The 25,561-nt window shown below is 51.9% G+C and overlaps 3 protein-coding genes across 6 annotated transcripts; all 3 read left to right on the plus strand.

Moving 5' to 3' along the window:
* The first annotated feature begins 3,492 nt into the window (after nt 1-3,492).
* On the plus strand, nt 3,493-7,277 carry S100A2 (S100 calcium binding protein A2). Its single transcript, XM_010364776.2, has 3 exons — nt 3,493-3,808; nt 5,123-5,276; nt 6,795-7,277. Exons 2-3 carry the CDS (start codon nt 5,133-5,135, stop codon nt 6,945-6,947), a joined length of 297 nt encoding a protein of 98 aa, XP_010363078.1. The 5' UTR covers nt 3,493-3,808; nt 5,123-5,132; the 3' UTR covers nt 6,948-7,277.
* An 11,360-nt stretch (nt 7,278-18,637) lies between these two features.
* S100A3 (S100 calcium binding protein A3) lies at nt 18,638-21,443 on the plus strand. Of its 4 annotated transcripts, none has more exons than XM_030936626.1 (3): nt 18,638-18,705; nt 20,284-20,429; nt 20,928-21,443. In XM_030936626.1, exons 2-3 carry the CDS (start codon nt 20,289-20,291, stop codon nt 21,090-21,092), a joined length of 306 nt encoding a protein of 101 aa, XP_030792486.1. In that variant the 5' UTR covers nt 18,638-18,705; nt 20,284-20,288; the 3' UTR covers nt 21,093-21,443. The 4 variants fall into 4 exon arrangements, 3 of the variants coding, with proteins under 3 accessions (XP_030792486.1, XP_030792488.1, XP_030792487.1); XM_030936628.1 differs by lacking the exon at nt 18,638-18,705 and adding an exon at nt 19,967-19,996; XM_030936627.1 differs by lacking the exon at nt 18,638-18,705 and adding an exon at nt 19,989-20,004.
* Nucleotides 21,444-22,861: 1,418 nt separating this feature from the next.
* S100A4 (S100 calcium binding protein A4) lies at nt 22,862-25,159 on the plus strand. The gene is made up of 3 exons (XM_010364778.2): nt 22,862-23,018; nt 23,971-24,126; nt 24,859-25,159. The coding sequence occupies exons 2-3, from the start codon at nt 23,986-23,988 to the stop codon at nt 25,021-25,023; spliced, it is 306 nt and encodes a 101-aa protein (XP_010363080.1). The 5' UTR covers nt 22,862-23,018; nt 23,971-23,985; the 3' UTR covers nt 25,024-25,159.
* Nucleotides 25,160-25,561: the final 402 nt, after the last annotated feature.

Below are 25,561 nucleotides of genomic sequence, written 5' to 3' on the forward strand. Positions count from 1 at the left end.
GGGCATAATAAAGGGGTCTTTCTGCTGAAAACGTTTAAGCTCAGGTCCGTGGCACCACTCAACCAAGGTTGACAGTCACACAGTGAGCCAGAGGCAATGCCAGGACTTTAAACCTGTGGCCCCCACAGTGAGGCCATTTCTCTTTCCCCTGAATGGCCTGGGGAAAGGGGGTGGGTGGGCAGAACTTGGCAGTGGCCAGTCCCTCACTTCTGACCCCTGGTTTCCTTCTGCCCCTATCTCTAGGCTTGTATTCATTGATTGAGACAGGGTCTTGCTCTGTCGTACAGGCTGGAGTGCAGTGGAACGATCATGGCTCACTGCAGCCTCAAACTCCCAGGCTCAAATGGTCCTTCTACCTCCTGTCTCCCAAGTACCTATATCCCTAGGCTTTTAAAACGGCTTTCAGGTATCTGGCTGCCGTCTCAGGCATCCACCTGGGCTTCTGGGCAGGGACTGTCCAGGAAACCTCATCTGTGTGAAGCAGGTATGGGTGTAGGAAGGCCGCTTGGCAATGAATCAGCACTGTCTCCTATTTGAGTCGTCAGCAGGGCGCCGGAGGGTCTGGCGGACAAGGATGACAGGAGGCCGGCACCGCAATGACACGCCTTAGCCACCAGAGGGCACGAAGCAGCCGGGCAAAATCCTGCGGGGCCGTTGGTGGAAAATTTCTGGCACCTGGAACCCGGAGAGGGGGTGGACAGAATGTGAGGACCCAGCTTCCTTAGGCTGGGCCGGGGTAGTGTCACTGCCTCGGATGTCCGCAGGGCCTGCCCGTGTCTTGACTACTCTGCCTTTGTAGACAGCTGGAGAACGTCACAGTGGAGTTGGGATTGGACACTAGGGTCCATTCTGTACAACTCTCCTGTTCTGCCGTGGCGGAGGGAGTTGCCCAAGGTTACGCAGCAAGTTAGTGGCAAATGAATCCGATTATCACCAGTCTCAGGAATATGGCCATTTGATGGGCGCAGTCGCAGCCTCAGTTCCTGAGACAGAGACACCTGATTAAGGACAGGCCTCCAGGAGCTGACCCTAGTGACCCGCGGCTCTGCTGCTGTCTCTGTTTTTCTCCCTGGCTTTTCCATCTGACTAACTCTTTGTCTTCTTTGTCTGCCTCCTGTCTCCGTCTCTGCCCGCTGGGGGCTTTGCTCAACTGCCTCACTGGGTCCCGGGAGCCGCGTTTCGTGCTGTCACTCCTCAGGGATTTGTAGCTCTCTGAAGCTCTTTTCCGACCCGTTGTCTCGGTTCCACTCTTGGGATCCAGAGGAGAGGTGATGATTTCGTAGCATAGTCAGTGGTGTGATTTCACGGGGTGAGAAGGACTCCCTGGCTCCTAAGTACTCCTCCAGTGACCCCTGTTGCCATGCGGTAGACATAAACACTGGTTGGCACCTGGTGCGGGCGAGACCCTTACCTCATGCAGAAATGAGTAAGACCGGTGAGCTCACCATGTGGGGGTGAGGCTGAGAGAAAACAAGTACACAAGTGTTTCAGTCAAAGTCAGAATGCTCTAAGTACACACGAGAAGGGCAAAAGGGGTGCTTTGTACAGGACAGAACAGGTAGAGACTGAATCCGGTTGGGCCCTGGGAAGGCTCCCTGCAGTGGGTGGCATTTCACTGGCCTTTGAAGGGTCGGTGGGGTTTCAGCAGGATAGAGGGCGTGGGCATGTGTGGGCACGTTCTGAGCAAGGGGTCAGCACAAGCCAAGGGTCTTGGTCACACTAGTTGCATGTGCTGGTGTGTTTAAGGGACACACAGGAGCAGGCCGAGTCTGGAGCGCCTCACTGCCAGGCTTTAAAAAAATTTTTAATTTTAATTCATTTTATTTTTACTTTAAGTTCTGGAATACATGTGCAGAACATGGTTTGTTATATAGGAATACATGTGCCATGGTGGTTTGCAGCAGCTATCAACCCATCATCTAGGTTTTAAGCCCCACATGCATTAGGTATTTGTCCTAATGCTCTCCCTCCCCTTGCCCCCATCCCTCTCCCCCCAACCGCCCACAGGCCCTAGTATGTGGTGTTCCCTTCCCTGTGTCCATGTGTTCTCATTGTTCAACTCCCACTTATGAGTGAGAACACACCGCCTGGCTTTAAGGGACAGCCATGGGGATGCACTGCATTTTCTGAACAGGGAGGGCCCTGCGGAGGCCCTTAGTTAAAAGGAAAGAATGGCTGTGAAAAGCGATGCATTGCGCTCCCTTGTCCCTCACCCTCAGTGTGAAGGGTTTTTATTCTGAGTCCTACTTGAAGTAGGCTTCGGTGGGAAGACAAGTAGCATAAGGGGTTTAAGTGCCGAGGGCAGCAAGGGACACTGGGTGACTGTGTCAAGGTGTAGAAGAGGACACTGGGGGCCCCAAGGCCTGACTTCATGTACACTGCTCAGGCTGGCCCCCAAGTGGCACGGTGACCACCAGGAAGGGACCAGCCTGTTCTCAGTCTGATCCTCCTGCCGTGTCATTATCCAAAGCTCCTCCTGGCAGGGCCGGTTTAGGGTCTCCGTGCCAGTGCTTTCCCTGCCAGGCTGGGCTGGGGCTTCCACCTACTGCTCTGGGACTGCTGCTGCCCTGGCCCTGGGGGAGGAGGGTGGTGCCGGTGAGTCACTGCCTGGGCATCTGGGCCTGGAACCTCGGGTGAGTCACTGAGGGCTGGGGTAGAGGGGCTGGGGGAAGGGAAGAAGCTGCTTGACATCTGGAGCAGGGAGGGGAGCTGGGCCACAGGAAGGGCGGTGCCCTGATGCCCAGACTGGGGTTGGGATAGACAAAGGGCCAAGGAGGAAGGGGCCCTGGGAGGGGGCAGCCCTCCCTTGGGCTGGGCTCTGAATGGCCACAGTGTTTGCCTTTCTCCAGGTCTGGGGAGGACATGTGTGTGGCAGCAGTGAGGGAGGGCTGTGGCTGGGGGCTCTGCTTCAGGCCTGGACCCTGGCTTGGGAAGCTGTCTAGCTGGTGTTTTCAGCCCTAAGTAGGGATGTACCCCTACCCACCCACCCAGCCCTCAAGCTGGAGAAGAGGAGGCTAAAGTTTTCCTGTTCACCCTTTAACGGCTTGGGACTTCCTTAAACTCCCCACAGACTGTTGCCCAGCCCAGCTGTGGCTGTGTGCAGAGCAACCCCATTTCTCCCTGCTTCCCTATCCTTCCAGATCCCTTCCTACACAGAGGGACCTTCCGAGGTATTTCTAAGCACACTTAGTTACTTCATTCCCTCATTAAGAGGTATTCTGGTGCTGGCCATTAAAATGAACTCCACTTCATCCATGTCCTGAAGTCAGTCCTGTCCTTCTCCTGATGTACCCCAGCTGCCTCTTCTGGCCCCCAGCTTCCTAAGGGTGGCCCCAGGTTGCTTCTGTCTCTCACACACAGGCACGTGTATGCACATGAGCACCCGGCCATGAAGGCCCAGTGTGTGCCCGCAGCCTCTCACACAGGAGTGGGCTGTGACTCACAGGCATGTCATGAGAATGAGGCCTGGCACCAGTCTCCAGGCCCCAGAGCAGGGTTGCCTCCCCTCACCCCTGGCCCAGGCTGCCCAGTCCCCATGACACCTCCCACTTCCTACTGTGGCTGCCCTTGACCTGGCCTAGAGCCCTCCCCGAGCTGGTGGTGGAGCTGGCACTCTCTGGGAGGGAGGGGGCTGGGAGGAAATGAGTGGGAAGGGCAAGAGGCCAGGGTTTGGTGGGATCAGGTTGAGGCAGGTTTGGTTTCCTTAAAAAGCCAAGTTGGGGGCCAGTGGGGCCCACATATAAATCCTCACCCTGGGAGCCTGGCTGCCTTGCTCTCCTTCCTGGGTCTCTCTCTGCCACCTGGTCTGGTGAGTACTTCTGTCCTGCTGAGGGCAGGGTGGGGAGGACCCCCGTGGGTCTCTGTCTCCACAGTTCTCTCATTCCAGCTTCCCTGGTGGGATCAACCTGGGCCTCTCTGGGCCTTCCCCCTCGGAAGAACCCTTTGTGAAGTGTTGACTGAAGGGTTTTTCTCCAGGTTCCTCTGTGAGGTCTCAGTGCAGCAGTTGCTCTGAGGCCCTCCTCTGGCTATCCCAGTCTAGGGGCCCTTCTTTGGGGGTCTAGGCCTCGGAGCAGGAGGTGTACATATGGGTGGTGCTACAATAAGAATCCTGAGGGTTTTTTTTTTTTTTTTTGCAAAGTCCCGGCTTCTAGCAAGACTAAGGAACAAAAGGCAGGGGTCTCAAGTGCAAGACTCTGCCTGGGTCATGGCCCCGAGCAGCAAAGCTCTGCTCCCTGCCTCGGTGAAGGCAGGGCCGGCAGGATGGGCCCAGGGCTTGCCCTGCCTCTGGCATAGCTCCTCTGGCCTCACCCTGAAACCTGCCTAACCTTACCAGGCTGGTCTGAGTATTCTCGGAGGCCTTGCTGCTGAGGTCTGTCCCCTCCTGATCCCAAGGCAATGAACATTTCATATCTTTAATTCTAATTCCAACAGGATCCTTCCTGGTGGAGAGGATGTTAAGTTGCCCCCACCCTACCCATGCACCTCTCTGCATAGAGGCTCAGGGGCCTTCAGGGTGAGGGGAGACACATTCCCCACCCTCTGGGAGCTCCTAGTCTGAGAGAGGAAACGCCCCTGCCCAAGGGAGCTTCCAGTTAGATGGCAGAGAGACGCCTCTGGCTTCAGGAGCCCCGAGTCTGAGGAGGGAAATGACTCCTTCAGGGAGCTTCCTGCTCCTAGGTGTAGCCATGGCTCCTGCCAGACCGCGCACAGCCCCCATCTGCCAGCTGGTGCATGTGGCCCTGCTCCCCAGCGCCTGGGTAGATGCCGTCACAATGGGGCTCTGGTCACCCTACCATTTCCCTTCTGGCAGACACTCAAGCGGGGAGCCCTGCCCTCAGGGAGGTGTCCCAAGTGCCATCAGAGGAGGCTTGAGGCTTGGGGCCCTGCCATTGGTGACTCCCAGACACAAGGGAAGCTTTAGCATCTGCCCTCAGGGTGCGGCAGAAGTATGGCTTCCGGCCTCAGGGAACCACAGTCTGAGGGGGAGATGCAGCCCCTGCCTTCCCATTCAGAGAGGGGTTTTGTGAGGTGGCTTGGGGGCATTGGGCAGAAGTGGATCCTGCAGGCTGAGCTAAGGCCCCAAGAGCCTCAGCAGTCTACCCATCACCTGGCACCTCTGCAGCCACAGATCCATGATGTGCAGTTCCCTGGAGCAGGCGCTGGCTGTGCTGGTCACTACCTTCCACAAGTACTCCTGCCAAGAGGGCGACAAGTTCAAGCTGAGTAAGGCGGAGATGAAGGAGCTTCTGCACAAGGAGCTGCCCAGCTTTGTGGGGGTGAGTGGCACAGGCCTCTGGGGGAGGTCCTGGTGTGAGTGTGGGGGTGCAGGTTACATCTCTCCCCCAGTTCCGGGTGCCTATCGATGCAGGTGCCAGGGTGGGGCCCAGCCCTCTCTCCACTTTTGCTTCATGGCTCCACTGGAGTGGAAATGAGGCCCGAGTGGGAGTGCTTTATTAATGGCTGTTTCCTGCAGCATTCCAGAGAACTGTGTGCTGTGAGGGCCTTCAGAGTCCATCTGTCTAATCCTGTCATTGGAGACTTGAGAAACCAGAGCACAGAAGGGAAAAGTGATTGTCCCAAGATCACACAGTACTGGCACGTTCTCTCTCCCTTTTTCCTTTTTTTTTTTGAGACAGAGTTTCACTCTTGTTGCCCAGGCTGGAGTGCAATGGCACGATCTCAGCTCACTGCAACCTGTGCCTCCAGGGGTCAAGCAATTCTCCTGTCTCAGACTCTTGAGTAACTGGGACTATAGGCTCATGCCACCACGCCCAGCTATTTTTTTTTTTTTTTTGAGATGGCGTCTGGCTTTGTCGCCCAGGCTGGAGTGCAGTGGTGTGATCTCAGCTCACTGCAGGCTCCGCCTCCCAGATTCACACCATTCTCCTGCCTCAGCCTCCCAAGTAGCTGGGACTACAGGTGCCCGCCACCACATCTGGCTAATTTTTTGTATTTTCAGTAGAGACGGGTTTTCACCCTGTTAGCCAGGATGGTCTTGATCTCCTGACCTTGTGATCTACCTGCCTTGGCCTCCCAAAGTGATTTTTGTATTTTTAGTAGAGATGGGGTTAGTAGAGTAGAGTACAAAAAAATGGTGGCATACGCTTGTAGTCCCAGCTACTTGGGAGAATTGCTTGAGCCCAGAAGTTCGAGGTTACAGTGAGCTATAATACAGCCTGGGTGACAGAGTGAGATCACTCTGTTTGCCAAGACCAGCCTAGGCAACATAGCGAGACCTTGTCTCTACTAAAAATAAGCAATTAGCTGGGTGTGGTGGCATGAGCCTGTGGTCCCAGCTACTTGGGAGGCTGACGTGGGAGGATTGCTTGGACCCAGGAGGTTGAGGTTGCAGCGAGTTGTGATTGTGCCACTGCACTCCAGTCTGGGCAAGAGAGCAAGACCTTGTCTTAAAAAGTAAAGTGTTCTTCTTTTCTGAATCCACCTGGCTAGTGTTGGGGATCAGCAACCGTCAGTTTCCTCATCAGCAGAAAGGGGTGATGATACCTACCTCGCTGGGCTCCTGTGGGATTCGAGCTGATGTGTACTCAGAGGAGCACCCAGTGTCCTCCCTGTGTCCAGGAGGAGGGCACACTGGAGATGCTCACCAATGAGTATCTGTCTCTCTTCTTACTCACTGGGCCCTCTTAGTAGCTCCCAGGGCCTCCTGCTCACCATATACCCAGCTGCCCAGTGGGGAGGGAGAGCTGGGAACCAACTTGAGTGTATGAGGGTCTGGGTGGTGGAGCTGGGGTTGGGGCTGGCTTGGTGATGAGTGTACTTCCTGTCACTTTCAGGAGAAAGTGGATGAGGAGGGGCTGAAGAAACTGATGGGCAACCTGGATGAGAACAGTGACCAGCAGGTGGACTTCCAGGAGTATGCTGTTTTCCTGGCCCTCATCACTGTCATGTGCAATGACTTCTTCCAGGGCTGCCCAGACCAACCCTGAAGCAGAACTCTTGACTCCTTGCCATGGGTCTCTTGGGCCCAGGACTCTCGATGCCTTTGAGTTTTGTATTCAATAAACTTTTTTTGACTGTTGATAATATTTTAATTGCTCAGTGATGTTCCATAACCCGGATGGCTCAGTTGGAGTGCTGGGAAATGAGGGCCTCCTGGATCCTGCTGCCTTCTGGGCTCTGACTCTCCTGGAAATCTCTCCAAGGCCGGAGCTGTACTTTAGGTCTCAATTTTGGGATTTCAAATACCAGCAAAAATTTGGAAATCAAGATAGGTTGCTGACTTTTATTTTGTCAAATAAAGACATTAAAAAAGGCAATTACCATCTACCATCACTATCATTTCATAAAATGATAAAATTTCAATTCCAATAAAGGAGGAAAGGTATAAGTTCAGAGTAAAGACAGACCTTAACATTTAATACTACAAGTAATGAGTTGTACCAGGATCTGCTCAAGAGATATGAATTAATGTAATCAACCCCACAAAGCTTTATTTAAAGGATTCCTTGTCAGACCGAGCACGGTGGCTCACGCCTGTAATCCCAGCACTTTGGGAGGTCAAGGCAGGCAGATCCCTTGAGGCCAGGAGTTTGAGACCAGTCTGGTCAACATGGTGAAACCCCGTCTCTACCAAAAAATACAAAAAATGTAGCTGAGTGTGGTGGTGCATGCCTGTAGTCCCAGCTACTCTGGAGGCTGACGCAGGAGAATTGCTTGAACCTGGGAGATGGAGGTTGCAGTGAGCTGAGATCCTGCCACTGGACTCTAGCCTGGGCAACAGAGCTGTCAAAAAAAAAAAAAAAAAAAAAAAAAAAAAAAAAGGATTCATTGTCAGGATACAGGCCATAGGCAGTGCTATGGTTTGAATGTGTTCCCCAAGATTCATGTGTTGGAAACTTTATCTCCAAAGCAACGGTAATTAGCAAGTGATTAGGCCATGAGGGCTCTGCTGTAATGAATGGATTCATGCTGTTATCACAGGAGCGGGTTCCTTATAGAAGGATGAGTTTGTCCCCCCACCTTTTCTTTCTCTCCCTCTCTTTGCCTTTCCACCAGGAGATGATGCAGCAAGAAGGCCTTCTCCAGGTGTTACCCCCTCCAGCTTAGACTTCCTGGCCTCCAGAATTGTGAGCCAATAAATACCTGTTTTGTTTTGAATACCAGTCTGTGGTATTCTGTTGTAGCAATACAAAACGAACCAAGACAGGCAGTACACCTGTTTTCAGAAAACAAGTGTATTGTATTCTATACAACACATTCTATATTGTATTGTGCTTTCTTTCTTTTTTTTTTTTTTTTTTTTGAGATGGAGTCTCATTCTGTTGCCCAGGCTGGAGTGAAGTGGCGTGATCTCTGCTCACTGCAACCTCTGCCTCCCGTGTTCAAGTGATTCTCCTGCCTCAGCCTCCTGAGTAGCTGGGATTACAGGCATGTGCCACTATGTCCAGCTAATTTTATATTTTTAGTAGAGATGGGGTTTCTCCACGTTGATCAGGCTGGTCTTGAACTCCTGACCTCAGGTGATCCGCCCGCCTCAGCCTTCCAAAGTGCTGGGATTACAGACATGAGACACCGCACCCGGCCAGGAACACAAATTTATTATTTCTCATGGTTCTGCGGGTAGACTGGACTTAGTTGGTGGTTCTCACGTGGAGTCTTCCATGCAGTTGTGGATGGAAATCAGAGTTAGAGTAATCCGAATGTTTGAACAAACTCAACATCTATGGTAGCTTGCTTAACATGCATGGCAATTGATATCAGATGTGAGCTGGGAGCTCAGCTAGAACTGTCAGCCGGAGTGCTTACCGTGCATGGCCTCTCTATGTGGCTTGGGCTTCTTATAGCATGGCAGCAGGGTCCTGAGAGGACCAATCTCAAAGTGAGCATTGCATGAGGCCCACATGGAAGCTGGTAGGCTTAAGATTTATTTATTTAAATTTTAATTAAATTAATTAATTTATTTTTGAGACAGGATTTCATTCTGTCACCCAGGCCCAGGTGCAGTGGCATAATAATTGCTCACTGCAGCCTCCACCTCCCAGGGTCAAGCAATCCTCCTGCCTCAGCCTCCCAAGTCGCTGGGACTACAGGTACACGCCACCATACCTGGTTAATTTTTGCATTTTTTGTAGAGACAGGGGTTCACCATGTTGCCAAGGCTGTTCTCGAATTCCTGGACTCAAGGGTCCCACCTGCCTTGGTCTCCCAAAGTGCTTGGAATACAGGCACAAGACACCATGCCTGGCACTTCTTAAGATTTATTTCAGAAATCCCAGGACATCATTTCTGCTATATTCTAAGGATCAAAAAAAAAAAAAAAAAAAAAATCATTAAGTCTGGCTCAGATTAAGGGGAGGAGGAGAATTAGACATCTCTCTTTTTTTTTTTTTTTTTTTTTTGAGATGGAGTCTCGCTCTGTCACTCAGGTTGGAGTGCAGAGGAGTGATCTTGACTCACTGCAACCTCCACCTCCCGGGTTCAAGTGATTCTCCTGCCTCAGCCTCCTGAGTAGCTGGGATTACAGGGGTGTGTCACACGCCTGGGTAATTTTTGTATTTTCAATAGAGACAGGGTTTCACCATGTTGGTCAGGCTGGTTTTGAACTCCTGACCTCGTGATCTGCCTACCTCGGCCTCCCAAAGTGCTGGAATTATAGGTGTGAGCCACCGCGCCCAGTTAGGCATCTTTTAATGTAAAGAGCAGCATGCATAAAATTGACGGTGACCGTCTTTGGAGACTAAATACCATAGACTGTCTTCTAGCAACTGCAGTTTACATCCCTCCCGTATGCAAAATACACTCATCTCCTTCCCAAGACCCACAAAGTCTTATCTCATTAAGGCATCAATTTGATGTCTCTGATCTTATTATCTGAGAGAGGTCCAGAGATATGAACAAGGCTTCTCATGTGCAGTTCCTCCAGGACGGCTCCTCAAAAGTGGCTCCTCTTGGCCTGAAGCCTTGTGAAGAACATAGTCGATGTTCACAGGTAAGATAAAGATAGATAAGCTCAGGATTTAGAGACCAGCCTGGCCAAAGTGGCAAAACCCCGTCTCTACTAAAAATACAAAAATTAGCTTGGCATGGTGGTGTGCTCCTGTAATCCCAGCTACTCAGGAGGCTGAGGTAGGAAAATCGCTTGAACCTGGGAGGTGGAGATTGCACTGAGCTGAGATTATACCACCACACTCCAGCCTGGGTGACAGAGTGAGACTCTGCTTTTTTTTTTTTAACACTCCTATTCTTAAGGGTGTGTTGGTGTATTGGAGGCACAAATTGGTGCATTGGTCCATAGCAATTCTGAAATTGAGTCAGACACATGTCACCAGATTCTTGTCTAGGGCTCAGTTCTGCTTGGCTCTTGGTTCTTCTTGGCGCTTCGCTTCTAGGTTCTTGACTTCATTTTCTGAGTTACCTCTCTATTTTCCACAAGAAGTATCTGTGTTGATAGCTAAGTATCTTTCTCAGCCTAGTTCTTGCCCATTTAAAGTTGAAGACTCAAAAACTTCTTTTGGTTTTAAGCCATCTTGGTCCGTTTTAGTCCAAAATGATACAATTCCTGTAAAAATGTGGCCTCACTGTGCATCAACTTATAATTCACTTAATAGACAAAACCATACCTACAAATCTTTTTAAGATTGGTCTCTCTCCAGCTTGGACTGAGAGTCAGGGTGCTGGGAGTAAATGCCCTTGAGATTCCTAAAAGCCTTCTAGTCTGAAAGAGCCTAAGAGGCACACTTCTAGGATTATTAGACGTTGTATTATTTATCTGAGAAGATCTGGGAAACTTGCCCTTAAATATTTTTGAGGTCTCATTACAAGGTCTTACCTTTGACTTACTTCATCTTTATCCTGAGATCCTTTTTATTGTCAGGGATCTGGATTTGATGTTTGCCCCAAGGCCATTTATTAGTTTGAGAGTCATTTGCTGGCTGGAAAGACTGTACTGGGCCCTCTATATTTCCTTGTAATTCTTTAAAAAGTTGAGTAGTTCCTTCGGTTTTTTTTTTTTTTTTTTTTTTTTTTTTTTAGATGGAGTCTCACTCTGTTGCCCAGGCTGGAGGTGCAGTGGTGCAATCTTGGCCCACTGCAACCTTTGCCTCCTGGGTGAGTAGTTCCTTCTTTAGTTCAACTTTTTTTTTTTTTTTTTTTTTTTTTTTTTTTTTTGAGACAGAGTCTCGCTCTGTTGCCAGGCGGGAGTGCAGTGGCACGATCTTGGCTCACTGCAACCTCTGCCTCCCGGGTTCAAGCAGTTCTCCTGCCTCAGTTTCCCTAGAAGCTGGGACTACAGGCATGCACCACAATGCTCAGCTAATTTTTTGTATTTTTAGTAAAGACGGAATTTCACCATGTTGGCCAGGATGGTCTTGATCTCCTGACCTTGTGGTCCGCCCACCTTGGCCTCCCAAAGTGCTGGGATTATAGGCGTGAGCCACCGTGTCTGGCCTAGTTCAACTTTCTAGTCTCATATTTTATCATAGGCAGCCAGAAGAAGCCAATTGGTACTTTCATATTCTGCATAAAAGTCTCCTTACTCATATCCATAAACTGATTAGGTACCTTTCTGTTTTCCATGTAACCACAGATAACAGTGTTGCCAGACATTCTGCCATTACCTAATAGGATCTCTTTTTTCTAGATTTCAGTAACGATTTCCTCACTATCCTTCAAATCATTACTAATAATCTTCTAGAGACCCTTCCGGCTTTCACCCATTGCCTGCTCCCAAAGCCAGTGACACCTGTTTCAGTTTTTTGCAATAGCAGCATCCTACTCTTTTTTTTTTTTTTTTTTTTTTTTTTTTGAGACGGAGTCTCGCTCTATCGCCCAGGCTGGAGTGCAGTGGCCGGATCTCAGCTCACTGCAAGCTCCGCCTCCCGGGTTTACGCCATTCTCCTGCCTCAGCCTCCCGAGTAGCTGGGACTACAGGCGCCCGCCACCTCGCCCAGCTAGTTTTTTGTATTTTTTAGTAGAGACGGGGTTTCACGGTGTTAGCCAGGATGGTCTCGATCTCCTGACCTCATGATCCACCCGTCTCGGCCTCCCAAAGTGCTGGGATTACAGGCTTGAGCCACCGCGCCCGGCCAGCATCCTACTCTTGTAGGTCTTTGATGAAAGATGCAAGAAACCAGCTTATGCTAACTTTCTAAACTTTTCCTACCACTTCCTCTATCATTACACCTAGGTTTCTATTTGGTCCATATTGCAAGATATGCCATGGTCTGACCAAATATATTGTCATTTCACAACAAAGGTCCTGACTTTCCAGCCTGACATATTGGGTCATCATATCTCACTACCTTCCTCCCTCTACTTAGCCAAGTTCACATTTTAGATTTTAGAGATGGGGTTTCACCATATTGGTCAGGCTGGTGTCAAACTCCTGACCTCGTGATCTGCCCACCTCGGCCTCCCAAAGTGCTGCGATGACAGGCATGAGCCACTGGGCCCGGCCCCTACATTTTAGATTCTTTTACTTGAGGATTCCACTTTAAGATATCAAATTCTCTACTAGTTAGGGGTTTTTTCAACTACAAGTTACAAAAAACCTGACTAATGCTAGCGGCTTCAATTGTCTTATACAAGAAATCTGGAGTAGGATGTTCAGGTTTGATTCAGGGTTCCGGAGATGCCATCTTCTGAGACCCAGTGCCTTTTCATTTTTCAGCCCTTTAATATATAGGACATCTACTATTTTCCTCATGGCTTATTTCGTGATCACACTATGGCTGCTATACCTCCAGGCCTCACTGTCCATGTTCCAGGCTGGAAAACAGAATAAGGGTGAGGTGCAAAATGCCTTTTCCACAGGAGCCTTTGCCTTTTTATTATGATAGAAGTGTCCTCCCCTAGAGACTTCCACTTATATCTTTGGCCTTAACTGTGTCATTTGGCTAGTCTTAGCTGTAACCAAGTGTTTTAGCTGACCATGTTGACATCTTAGAAGAAAAAAAGGGGTCTTAATAATGAAGAAAGAAGGGATGGATAGTGGATGAGTAATGCAGTGTTTTCCTGAATTGGGTTTTTTTTTTTTTGTTTTTTTTTGTTTTTGAGACAGAGTCTCATTCTGTCGCCCAGGCTGGAGTGCAGTGGTGCAATCTTGGCTCACTGCAAGCTCCGCCTCCCGGATTCACGCCATTCTCCTGTCTCAGTCTCTGGAGTAGCTGGGACTATAGGCGAACGCCACCACATCTGGCTAATATTTTGTATTTTCAGTAGAGATGGGGTTTCACCGTGTTAGCCAGGATGGTCTCGATCTCTTGACCTTGTGATCCACCCGCCTTGGCCTCCCAAAGTGCTGGGATTACAGACATGAGCCCCCGCGCCTGGCCTGAACTGTTTTCTTACTTCCTTGGGAAACCGATCTTTGAGAACCACTTCCAGAGTAGCTCAGATAGGGTCCCCAGAGACAGAAAAGGCCAAGTGAGAAGGCGCTGGGACAACTGCTTGTTCTCACTTACGATTCTGCCTTGACTGCACATCTGGGGCTGGCAAGGCAAGGTGGGGCAGGCCCTCAGTGACAAATGGTCTCTTTTCACAGCAATAAAAAGAGAGAAGCCCACCTTCCTAATATGCTGTAGGAAAGGCAGCCAGTAACTATAGGTCAGAGAATCATGATGATGGTAATTAACATTTCTATAGCAGTTCTCAAAGTTCCTTTCATGCACACTGTCATTTCAGCTTCATGGTAACCCTGAGAGGAGCTATCATTAGGCCGTTTTTACCGATGAGGAAACTGAGAGGAAGCAGCATCTGTCATTCGTGGAGCACTCCCTCCAGCTAGGCACTCTGCTAGGCCTATTCAAGTGTCATCTCATTTAATCCTCGGGGCAATTGGGCGAGAGCTATGCTATTAGTTTCTGCATGTCACAGACTGGGAAACAGGCTGGGAGAGGTTAAATAAGGAGTAGCGTCAGGACTTGACCCATGTCTTAAGAAAGGTCCTCATCCCTGTGGACACCAGGATGGCAGTCTGGGCCTTCCTTACCTTTCCCACACCCATCTCCAAAGCCTGGGGCTTTATGTAAGGTGAAGGGGACCCAGATGAACAGCATCCAGACTCTCAGTGTCCCTATCCTGAGTCACTGGGGGAAGCAGGCCCCCTTGCTCCTGGTGGATTAGTGCAGTCTGGTTTCTTCTGGGCCTTATGCTCACAACAATTCCTGGCTTCTCTTGGGGCTCAGGTTCTGGGGCTGTTTTGGCTGGTGGAGACTAGCCTCAGCTGGCTGCCCCTGGAGCTGGGCAGGTTCTGAAGGAGGCTGATTTCCTTTCCTTCTGGGCGTTTGACAAACTAACAAACACCACTTTCCCAGATGGTTCCAGCAATCTTCCCTTATCCCCTTTCCTCTCCCCAAATTTCTGTGCAGAGGCACAGAGGAGGAGAGTCTAGAAATAGCTCTGTTCAAAGGTTTGTTGGGCCAGTTCTCTCCCACTTCCTCCTAGAACTGCTGCCGGAGGAGAGCCTCAGGAACACATACCTCACCCTGCATCCTGCCCTACTGTCACTTTGGCGTTTGCTTTTTTGAATTAATCCCTGGCAGCCTGTTAATCCTCCAAGAAAAGAGAGAATGAAGGCAAAGGTGGGCTCTGAGACAAGGGACCGGCTGAAATAGGGCCCCCATGCCCTTGTCTTTAGGTCACTTGATGTCTCCAGTGACTCACTGCTCTCATCTGTGAATTGGTCACAAACAGTCACTGATTTAGCAGTCAAAAGAAGTATTAGGTCTAAGTAGTAGGTCCACAGGCCTCTTTGATCTCAGTTCAGATCCTCTTCCTATCTCCCCAGGCTCAGTCCCCAGTTCTGTAGCAAAGGCCTTCCTGGCTCCACACCAGTCCCAGTCATCAAATGCCCCTTCCTACGCCTTCCCTACATTTGGCTCAGATGATGAGAAAGGAAGCTGATCATTTTGACAAGGTTCATTGGTCCCATGGGGCTATGGAATTGGGGTGGGTTCACCCTGTCTCCCGGGGCCCAGGCCCTTTTGGCACAAGCATGTGGAATATCCAGAAGCTCAGGACACTTTATCTTGTTCCTCCCTGCGGTGCAGAACCAGACACTGACCTTCAGGGACGCGGTGCAGTTTCCAAGGGCATATGATGATAGTGGTGATATTGGGGAGACAGAGCCAGGGAGAATAGGTGCAGGGGAGAGAGAGTCAGTGCTGTAATAAGTCCTGCCAGATCAGATAGCATCTGCTCTCACCCTTCGTGTACCCAGACATGCTGTCCCTACGGGAAGAGAGCTCCTTGCCCTCCAAATATGGTGCATTTCTCAGTGGTCAGCTCCACACCTGCAGCGGGGGAGCTCTGATTGAGCGGCAAGGTCCTGGGCTCAGCCTGAGTGTGAAGAATTGAGTGTGTGGACACTGGAGGGGGTGTGGGAGAAGGACGGTCCCTCTCCAGGCCTTGGAGGGGTGGTTCATGTGGGATACATTCGGAACCACTGCAGAAAGGGAGATTCAGGGGAGATGCTGGGGAAGAACTTCCAAATTCCAGCAGGGCAGAGAGTCCAATCACCCCAAGAAGAGTCTGTGAAAGGAAGGGAAGTTACAGCTCTCCCCTCCACCTGCATGGAGGAGGCAGGACCCAGTGACCTGTTGGGGGAGAGGCTGGTTCTCTCCTTCTCCTCCCTGCAGCCCCCCTTGAGGTGATTCAGTGCCTGTTTGTTGAATTGGACTCAGAGGCCTCTGCCCTGACATTGTCCACAGTAACAGCAAGTGATAGAAAGCACTTTCATGTTGGATTCTCAGGGTAGGAATCTTCCAAACCCATTTTGGAGGTAAGGAAATTAAGGCTCTAACAAGGTAAAGAATGTAACATGCTTGAGGGCAGGTGGCAAGAGGAAGGTAGAACCTAGAGGTTCTTTCCATGAGAGTCCGCCAGCCCCAAAGTCCTGTACCTTGACCACTCTGTCCTCCCACCCGACCCCTCAGGCCTCACCTCCCAGAGTGAGCTCCCGCCCTCCCCACAGTCTCAGTCTGAGTCTCTCCCAGGTCTCTCCCAGTGGACAAACCAAGGTGCTGTATCCCAGAGAGGTCTGCCAAGCTGAGAAACGCCAGGGGCTGGTGGATGAGGACATGGGCAAGGAGCCGGGCTGCTGGGCTCTTCCCTGACCATGCACATATTAATAAAGTGCATCGCTCCCTACCATCATCTTCTTTCTCCCAGCTCTGCTTTATTTGTCTTCATAGCATTTATATCAGCAATCTATTTAGCATCTATTTTGTTATTGTCTGTTTTCCCGAAGAGACTGTCATCTCCATGAAGCAGGGACTTTTGTTTTGTTTATGGCTGTACCCTCAGTGCCTCTAAATATTTGTACAGAAAATGAATGCCTGCTAGGCCTGCCACTCACTAGTTATGTGACCCTGGGCAAGTTACCCATCTCTCTCTCTCTCTTTGTTTTTTTTTTTTTGACACAGCGTCTTGTTCTGTTGCCCAGGCTGGAGCGCAGTGGCACGATCTCAACTCACTGCAACCTCTGTCTCCCGGGTTCAAGCAATTCTCCTGCTTCAGCCTCCTGAGTAGCTGGGATTACAGGCGCCTGCCAACATGCTCAGCTAATTTTTGTATTTTTAATAGAGATGGGGTTTCACCATGTTGGTCAGGCTGGTCTCGAATTCCTGACCTTAGGTATCTGCTTGCCTTGGCCTCCCAAAGTGCTGTTATTATAGGTGTAAGCCACCGCACCCGGCCTCACCCATCTCTTTTTTTTTTTTTTTTTTTTTTTTTGAGACGGAGTCTCGCTCTGTGGCCCAGGCTGGAGTGCAGTGGCGCGATCCCGGCTCACTGCAAGCTCCGCCTCCCGGGTTCCCGCCATTCTCCTGCCTCAGCCTCCCAAGCAGCTGGGACTACAAGCGCTCGCCGCCACGCCCGGCTAATTTTTTGCATTTTTAGTAGAGACAGGGTTTCACCGTGTTAGCCAGGATGGTCTCGATCTCCTGACCTTGTGATCCGCCCGTCTCGGCCTCCCACAGTGCTGGGATTACAGGCGTGAGCCACCGCGCCCGGCCAACCCATCTCTTGATTAACATTTATCAAGCCCTTGCCATGTTCTGGGCACTATTTATTCTATGAACTTTATATGTATTAGCTTATTTAAGCCCCACACAAACCTATGAGGTAGTTACTATTATCACCCTCCATCACCGACATATGAGTAAAATGAAGCCCTGAGAGCAGAGGTGGCTGCTTAAGGGAGGTGGCTGGGGACAGAGCTGGGATGTCATAGGAGGGAAAAATGCTTGACCTAGAGCTGAATTAATTGCTGGTGTACTCTGGCAACCCCCACTTCTGCTGAGTGACTGTCTCTTGTTCTCTGCACCCTACTCCCACATTTCCTGGCCTATAAAACAGGGCTACTCACAGCTCCTCCTTTCCTTCCCTCCTTTATTGCTTACTCTCCTCCCCAACAGGGCTCAGTCTTCTAGGAGAGGATGGAACAGGCAAGACTTGGGTGCTGGGGGCCGAGGGCGAAGTCAAAGGTGTCACTGGTGCTCTGGCTGCCTGCACAGGCAGGAAGGCTTCTTTGCCAGCCTGGGAGTCAGTCTCCTTCCTCTTTTCCCTCTCATGCTCTTCTAGGTTTTGGGTTCTCTTCCTATGAAACAGGGAGGAGTTTCTCAAGCTCTGGCGTGAAGGAAAGAATAGAGAAGTTACGTGAAAGGTGTCTGTTTCTGGTAATATGGTGGTCTGGGCCCACTCCAGCTAAAAACAACAAAAAACGCTGCATAGAATTAAATCTTTTCAAAGCATTGAAGAGCCCACAAGGCAGTAAGACATGGGTAGGTCAAAATCTAAGTCAAAGCAGAATCTGTACTGGGGTCCCCCGTGCCCTGAGGTCATTGGCCAAGCCAAGCCGAACCTGAACTTTGATCTTGATGGTTTGGGGAGTGAGGAAGACAGAAGTAGGAGCCCAGGGCTCACCCTAGGAGGAGACACAAATGGGTGACCCTTCCATGATGGTGAGACCCCAAAAGGCTACACACTCAAGCTAAAAGACAGAGGAAATCCCATCCTGCCACGCACAAGACTTCAAGGAAGGTTATTTTGGTGCTGAGCAGAGCAGGGGAAGAAGAAAAACAGCCCTTAAGGAGCTCCAGCCTCAGGCCAGCCTTCACGTGACTCTAGCCCAAATTCATTCCCATCACCTGGGAAAGGTCAGAAAACTCAAGCTTAGATTGCTGGAAGTGCCCGTGTGCTTCAAAGACATCCCACCCGATGATTTCCCCCCGGGAAGCAGGCAGTTCACAGCCAAAAGCTGTGATCTGGTCAGGCAAGTTCAGACTTCTCATCTGTAAAGGGGAGGCTTAGCTACGTTTCTCCAAGGTCTCCCCAGAATAAAGATTTGTAGGGGTGCAACCTGAGCGAGGCAGAAGTGTGTCCCCACTTGGTATTCTCGGGCCTCTGCAGAGTGAAGAGATGGGGCTGTGATGTGATGGATAGGCCCGCCTGTCTTCTCCAACTGAACTGGAAGGACTCGGCAGGAAGCTGTCCCCAGTTCCCAACTCTGGGGGAGGACAGAGGGGGAATGAAAGGGGAGTGGTGTCTGAGCCCAGACTGGCCTTTGATGTGTGCGTGGATAGGTGGGCAGGTGGGGCTTGTAATGGGGCTGCTGAGGGATCCCTGAGGGCATCCTCAGTGTTGACCTACTTGAGTCCCCCATAATTGCTTCCTTCCTTTCTTGGGAGGCTACAAATAGTGAGGCACTGTCTCTAAGCTCCTACAGCTGAAACGCCAGCACCAGCGGTGAGTGCCAGCTGCTTGGGTCCTGCCCTGGGTTGAGTGTCAGGGCAGTTTGGGGGATCCCCAATAGCCAGCCTGACTCCTGACCTAGGGTCTGTCATTGGAAGCAGAGAGATGACCACAGGCGGGCCTGACAGGGGGAGGGAAGTCAGATATAGTGGATGCAGAGGTTTCCTTGCACAGTGAGGGGTTGTTGGGGACGTTTGGACTGGGGGGTGTGTAGAGCTAAGGTCTGCCTTGGGGTGGGAGCACTGGGCTCAAGGTTCTGGTATTCCCTTTGGTCAGGCCCCTCACTTGCTCCTTGTCTCCTTGCTTCACCTGTGAGGCTCCTCATTTCTCAGGATCATGGCCCTTTCCTCTCCTGGGAATCCTGGACACCTTGCTCCAATCCTGGGGTGTTTACAATGAATCAAATCCTGGCAGTGCTTGGCACCCCCTACTCTCCTTCCCCTATTTTCCTGCCAGCCTCAACCATGCCAGCCATTTGCTCCCAGCAGGGGCCCAGCAGTGGGCAAATCTTCAGGGAGAGTCTTGGCCCTGGCTGTCCTGTGCTGCAGGACTCTCGTCCCATGGGGGAACCAGGAGTGAGTCACTGGGCTAGCATGGAAAAAACTCTTGCCTTCCTGGCCGCTTTCGGGTTTTCCCAGGCTGGAGGCATCATCCCAGAAGGGCGGTGGAAGGGGAGAGTTGAAGTGAGGGGAAGTGAGGGGAAATCCAGGAAGGGCTTTCCCTCCAATAGAACAGGGTACCCCTATATAGAGCCTTCCTGTTCAAAACCCCCAGGGGGCAGGAGGGTAACCTCAGGGGAGGCGAGTCTCAGATTGGTAAACACCCGAACTGGTCAATTCTCAAGAGACCATCTGGTTCAGGTTCCTGACTAGGCCTGCGAGGTGGGATGAACCCCACCTTACAGATTAGGCCCCGCCCCTGAGACCCAGAGAGACAAATGACTCACCAGGGTTGCACAGCTGGCGAGAGGGAGAGAGGATCCCACGAGTTTTTTCTTTTGGATGCAGCTTCCTTGAGTTCAGGGCAGGAGGCAGGATGAGGGGAGTGGTGATGAGGTGGTGGGGGTGCCTCTCAGACCTGCCCCTCCCTGCTAAGGCCTAGCTTCTCCAAGGGCCTGAGGGCAGAGAAGCACAGGGCCAGGCTCTCCTTGTGCAAGTTCCTGTGGGAGGGAGGCTTCTAGGGCATCTCATGGGCTGGGGCAGACTGGGAGCGAGCCACCCTTGGGTGTTGGGGATAAGAAGAGGTGGCAGAGAATCTGAGAGTGCTTAAGGAGCCCCGCAGTGGGGTGTGCAGGTGGTGGGGTGGGATGCTGTCTCTTTAAGGAGTTTGCGGTGATGTTGGGGCAATGAGACCTCTACATGGGGAAATAACAACAGGACAGCAGGGGGATACATTAGGAGGGGCTGGTGTGGTCCGGGAGGGCTGCTCAGAGGAGGGGGAGACTACGGGGCCTGAAGCCTGATGGAGGTTAAGATGGGTCTGGGAACAGTCTCTGAGAAACACAGAGGGTAGAGGTGAGCAGGGGGGTTGGCCTGGAACTCTGCTGTGAGTCACACCCTTGTTCTGTGACAGTGAGGATGGCCAGGCCTCTGGAGCAGGCGGTAGCTGCCATCGTGTGCACCTTCCAGGAATATGCAGGGCGCTGTGGGGACAAATACAAGCTCTGCCAGGCAGAGCTCAAGGAGCTGCTGCAAAAGGAGTTGGCCACCTGGACCCCGGTGAGCAGTTGGAGTGTCTGTCCCCTCCTCACCCAGCGGGAGGCACTGCCTAGACTCTGCCAAGAGAGACCTGGGGACAAGCATGAGCACAGGACAGCAAGGGGCGGGGGCTGGTTTGTGAGGAGGAAGTGGGAGGGGAGAACTGACATAGCAGAAACCTCAGCTTCCTCATCTATAAAATGGGATGACAATCATCACACCTGCTGCCTTGCAGGGTTGTTGAGAGGACTGAGCGAGAGCACCATGAAGAATGCCTAACACATAGTAGGCACTCAGTAGCAAATAGTAGGTGCTCGATTAATAATCTGAGAGGGCAGATTTGGGAGGGGATTGCAATGGGTGCATTATCAGAGCAAGGAGGTTGAAATTGGCCCTCAGAAGGGTGTAGTTTGGGGTAGGGTGGGTCCACTTGGGAGAGGAGGGAGGGAGGTGGCGTGTGAGGCTGTTCTGCCCTCCTCATCCTACTCCCCCACTCCTCCCCACCCTTCCCTTGCACAGACTGAGTTTCGGGAGTGTGACTACAACAAATTCATGAGTGTTCTGGACACCAACAAGGACTGCGAGGTGGACTTTGTGGAGTATGTGCGCTCACTTGCCTGCCTCTGTCTCTACTGCCACGAGTACTTCAAGGACTGCCCCTCAGATCCCCCCTGCTCCCAGTAGCCTCTGCTCCAGGGGTGCGCCGGCTGTTGGGGGCTGGGCATGTCTCCCACACTCCCTCTTACCCTCTCTCCTGTACCCCTTTCAATCTGGACTTGCCCAGGTCTTCCGTGATCAGTTAACCCATTTTACCTAGGAGGCCCAGAGATGTGAGGGCTCCTTTCCCAGGATGCCCAGCAAGTGAGGGGTAGAGCCACTCTGGGCCCCAGCCTGCCTGCTGCACCCCTGCGGCCTCCCTTGTGGATGGGAGGAGGCGGGATCTGCTCTGAGGCCCTCGAGGCTCAGCAGAGCGTGCACCAATGAGACCACGAAGGGAAAGGGCCTATTTAACTCCTAATAAAAAACTGGCGTCAGCTTGGTTTTGTTTGATTCTTTTCTGAGGACGCGTCTGCTGAGTTCTTTGCTCCTTTCTGGCCTTTTCCACTGCAGGAAGGCAGCTGAGGGCAGGGGCAGGAGGCTCCCCCAGGGAAGTTGCAGACCCTGCAGAAATGCAGTGGCCTCCGGGGTCCAGCAGGAGAGCGTGGGGCCAACACAGGGACCCCTGTCCTCCATTCCTCTCTCTCTCTCTCTGGGGTCTTTGAGAGAGGACCGCCTGAGTTTCCCCTGGGACTCAGTGCTCATGGTTGGATGATCTGAGGAGGGTGGGGCCGTGGGCACAGTGGGGGTGTTTGTTCCCTGCCCCGGGCTGTGGGAGCCCAGAGAGCAGCACTAATAGGATTAGGGTGTCTGAGGTGTTTACTCCCAGTCAGGAAGTTGTGCCCTATGTGGAGGGGGAAGGGGATAACTTGAGGCAGCCCCTAGCCCTGAAGCCGCAGTCCCCTGAGGGCCTTAACCCCCTACTTCTAACCCTCACTGAGTTTGTAGCCCACCCTGAGAGGTTGGCTCGAATTCTAACTCCCCTATTTCGTGCCATTTCACCTCTAACTCTCCACCCCAACCTGGATTCTTCATTCCTGACACTCATCCCAACTTGAAATGGCCCCTCCTGATACCCTCTCCGAACCTGAGATCTATCTGTGAGCCCCCACGTGTCACTGCCACTCCATACTCCATCACTACCTCACCCAGGAACTTTCCCACTGACGTTCCTGAAGTGGTCCCAGAGCCTCATTTGGGTGTGAGCCTGTTCCCCTCCAGATCCCTCAGCCCCGGCCCTGAGCCTTACTTGGCATGGCAGACAGTACTGAGCATGGAGATCCCTGCCCCAGTTGTTGTTTTTGAGTCTTTATTTTTTTAAGAGACAAGGTCCGCTGTGTTGCCCAGGCTGGAGAGCAGTGGCTTGAGCATAGCCAACTGCAGTCTCGAACTCCTGGGCTCAAACGATCCTCCTGTTTCAGCTTCCTGACTAGCTGGGACTACAGGCTACAGCCATGCTGCCCATCTAATTAAAAACAAATTTTATTTTTCCTTTTTATAGAGACAGAGGTCTCACTATGTTGCCTAGGCTGGTCTTGAACTCCTGGCCTCAGGCGATCCTCCCATCCCCCTCCCTAGCTTTTGTGTCACCACATTTTCAGGGCAATCTCCCACCTGTCACCCACCACCCCCTGCATCTTCTTTCCTAGCTCCCTGATGGAACTACTCCCTCCCTGTCCGCCATGCTCCAGGCACAGACTACTCCTTCCTCCACCTCTCTAAAACTCAGGCTGAGCTATGTACACTGGGTGATGTCTATCGCATCCAGGTCCCTGCTGGTAACCGCTGGGGCTTACCCGTTACCCAAACAAGAGGCTTGGTTGCAAGGCTGGGCTGGTGGAGGGTGCTGTGGCACTTAACACATCAGCCCACAGCAGGAAGGCAGTATCCACTCTCCCCTGTCCCCTGCTATGGGCAGGGCCTGGCTGGGGTATAAATAGGTCAGACCGCTGGGCCGTCCCCATTCTTCCCCTCTCTACAACCCTCTCTCCTCAGCGCTTCTCTCTTGGTTTGGTGAGTTATGTTGGCCTGACTGGCATGCAAGGGGGGTCAGAGGCCAGGGCTGGGGCAGGAGAAGGGGAGGCTGGTGGGGGCCAGATGTGCTAAAGAGATCCAGATGTGAGACTCTGATGTGGAACTCTGGGTAGAGTGTGTGCGTGGGTGTGCATGTGCGTGGGTGTGCATGTGTGTGGGTGTGCATGTGCACACACACACGTGCACGTAAGAGGGAGGAAAAAACCAACAGAAAAGCGAGCAAGTGGCTAGATTTGAGCTCTCCAGGTGCTTCTGAGATGTGGGCTTGCACATGCTGTTGCTATAGCATGTGTTGGTATGTATGTGCCCATGGGTGTCTGCACTGGCTCATGTTTGCTGGGTTGCACACTCGGGAGCAGGAAGCAAAGGAAAGGCAGAAGGCAACTGTGGGCGTTTGTCTGGTGGTGTGCCCCATGAGCCTCTGCCCTGCACGCAGCAGCCCAGCTCAAGAAGGAGCGTGGCCTCTGCACCTTCTATTCCAACCCTTGTCTCTGCCATCTCACTTTGCCCCTCCCTATGCTGAGCGCTAAGCAGCTGGTTTTTTCCGCTGCAGGCCCCTGGGCAGGCCTCCAGCAGCCCCACCCAGTGCTGGGAGGGAGAAGAATGGCCAGGGCGGGGCCTTTGTGGCTGAGCCGTGGGAGCGGATAGACTGAGCGAGGGATGGAAAAAATGCTGTTGTTGAGGCGAGGCCTGGGAGGCCCTGGGAGCTTGCTGCCTGAATCTCCAGAGCCTGCGCAGTGGGTTTTGCAAATGTTCACTGCCCAGAGCATGTGTTCCCCACTGTGCACACCCTCCCCGCCAGGTGCTGGGCCCAGGGAGGGAGCAGAGTCTCGCCAAGTGCTCCTGGAGGGATGGGAGGGGAGCCTGGCATTCTGAACACATCTCTGAGGGGTGGGGTAAATAAGAGGGTCTCTGTGCCTCCTGCTCCCAGATCCTGACTGCTGTCATGGCGTACCCTCTGGAGAAGGCCCTGGATGTGATGGTGTCCACCTTCCACAAGTACTCAGGCAAAGAGGGTGACAAGTTCAAGCTCAACAAATCAGAGCTAAAGGAGTTGCTGACCCGGGAGCTGCCCAGCTTCTTGGGGGTGAGTGGGTAGTGCCTGAGTGTGTCCCCACGTGGGGCATTTCCCACAGAGTAGGGCAGCAGTCTTGCTCTAGAGCATTAGCTACAGAGGGCATCTATCAGTGGGGTGACTGCCTGGTGTGGAAACACATTGAACAGCACCGCTCACTGACTGGCCCCATATACTGAAAGAGGGCTGAGAATGAATGTGTCAGACACTGCCAGATGCTTTGCGCAACTTAACTGAAGGGAAGACTAAGCTCAGAGTGCTCAGTAACTTCCCAAAGTGGTCAGTGTACACAACTGCCTTCCGGACCAGGACTGTCTGACTCTTGCCATCACACCAACAGTGGACACTGTTTGAGTTTCTATTTGGCTTGTAGATGTGAAGACACAGATGTGGAGATGATCACAGGCCTGCAGACATTCCCCTCAAACAATAACAATGTATATTTGTATCAAACATAATACAGTTTACATATTGCTTTCATGACTATTACTACCTCATGGGATTATTAGAACAACCTTGGGTGAAAATGTAGTGGTTCCGTCATTTTTCCATTGCACCAGGTACTCAGACTTCCTGATCCAAGGAACACCTTCTCCATCCTAGCTTAGCCTTAAGGGTTGCAGTTCCAAACTGGACCTCCCAAAGGAGCCTCCCTGAACCCTGGTCTGGGAGTAGAAACTGGGTCTTGTCCTGGCTCCCCCCACTGGGCTTCTGTTTTCTATCTGTAGCCTCTTCTCCCTCCAGAAAAGGACAGATGAAGCTGCATTCCAGAAGCTGATGAGCAACTTGGACAGCAACAGGGACAACGAGGTGGACTTCCAAGAGTACTGTGTCTTCCTGTCCTGCATCGCCATGATGTGTAATGAATTCTTTGAAGGCTTCCCAGATAAGCAGCCCAAGAAGAAATGAAAGCTTCTCTGATGTGGTTGGGGGTTCTGCCAGCTGGGGCCTTCCCTGTCGCCAGTGGGCACAGTGCCCCACCCTGGCTCCTTCAGACACGTGCTTGATGCTGAGCAAGTTCAATAAAGATTCTTGGAAGTTTTGAGGCTGACGGTTTGAGAGACTCTGGGGGCATGGGTTGGGGCCTGAGGGATATGTTGTGGGGTGGTCGTGGGGAGAGCTGGGAGTTGAGCTGAAGTTTTATGGAGAGCAAACTAGTGAAGTCAGAGGAGGGGTGCAAGATGACTAAGAGTGTATGCACAGGCAATAAAGTTCACTCAGTGAGGTCAAAGCTGAGAAGGGGACCCCATAACCACCCCCTTGCCAAGGTTTGGAAGGCCCCAGCTGTGGGATCTCAGCCAGCCCACTTACCCCTCCCACCTCTCTCCAATCTTGCCTCTGACAGGATCTTGAACCGAGGCTGGAATTGAAGGTCACATCTGTTCCTGGCTGGGGTCTGGAATGGAGTTTGGGTGTCCTGGGAGGAAGTCAGAGGGAAAAGAATAAG

Source organism: Rhinopithecus roxellana, chromosome 8, assembly GCF_007565055.1.
Source record: "Rhinopithecus roxellana isolate Shanxi Qingling chromosome 8, ASM756505v1, whole genome shotgun sequence".
Classification (NCBI taxonomy): domain Eukaryota; kingdom Metazoa; phylum Chordata; class Mammalia; order Primates; family Cercopithecidae; genus Rhinopithecus; species Rhinopithecus roxellana.

Excerpts from the sequence above, each read along its gene's own strand:
- S100A2 (XM_010364776.2), top strand. The coding sequence starts at position 5,133 with ATGATGTGCAGTTCCCTGGAGCAGGCGCTGGCTGTGCTGGTCACTACC. Across the intron at positions 5,277-6,794 it reads AGCTGCCCAGCTTTGTGGGG|GAGAAAGTGGATGAGGAGGG; the intron begins GTGAGTGGCACA and ends TGTCACTTTCAG.
- S100A3 (XM_030936626.1), top strand. The coding sequence starts at position 20,289 with ATGGCCAGGCCTCTGGAGCAGGCGGTAGCTGCCATCGTGTGCACCTTC. Across the intron at positions 20,430-20,927 it reads AGTTGGCCACCTGGACCCCG|ACTGAGTTTCGGGAGTGTGA; the intron begins GTGAGCAGTTGG and ends TCCCTTGCACAG.
- S100A4 (XM_010364778.2), top strand. The coding sequence starts at position 23,986 with ATGGCGTACCCTCTGGAGAAGGCCCTGGATGTGATGGTGTCCACCTTC. Across the intron at positions 24,127-24,858 it reads AGCTGCCCAGCTTCTTGGGG|AAAAGGACAGATGAAGCTGC; the intron begins GTGAGTGGGTAG and ends TTCTCCCTCCAG.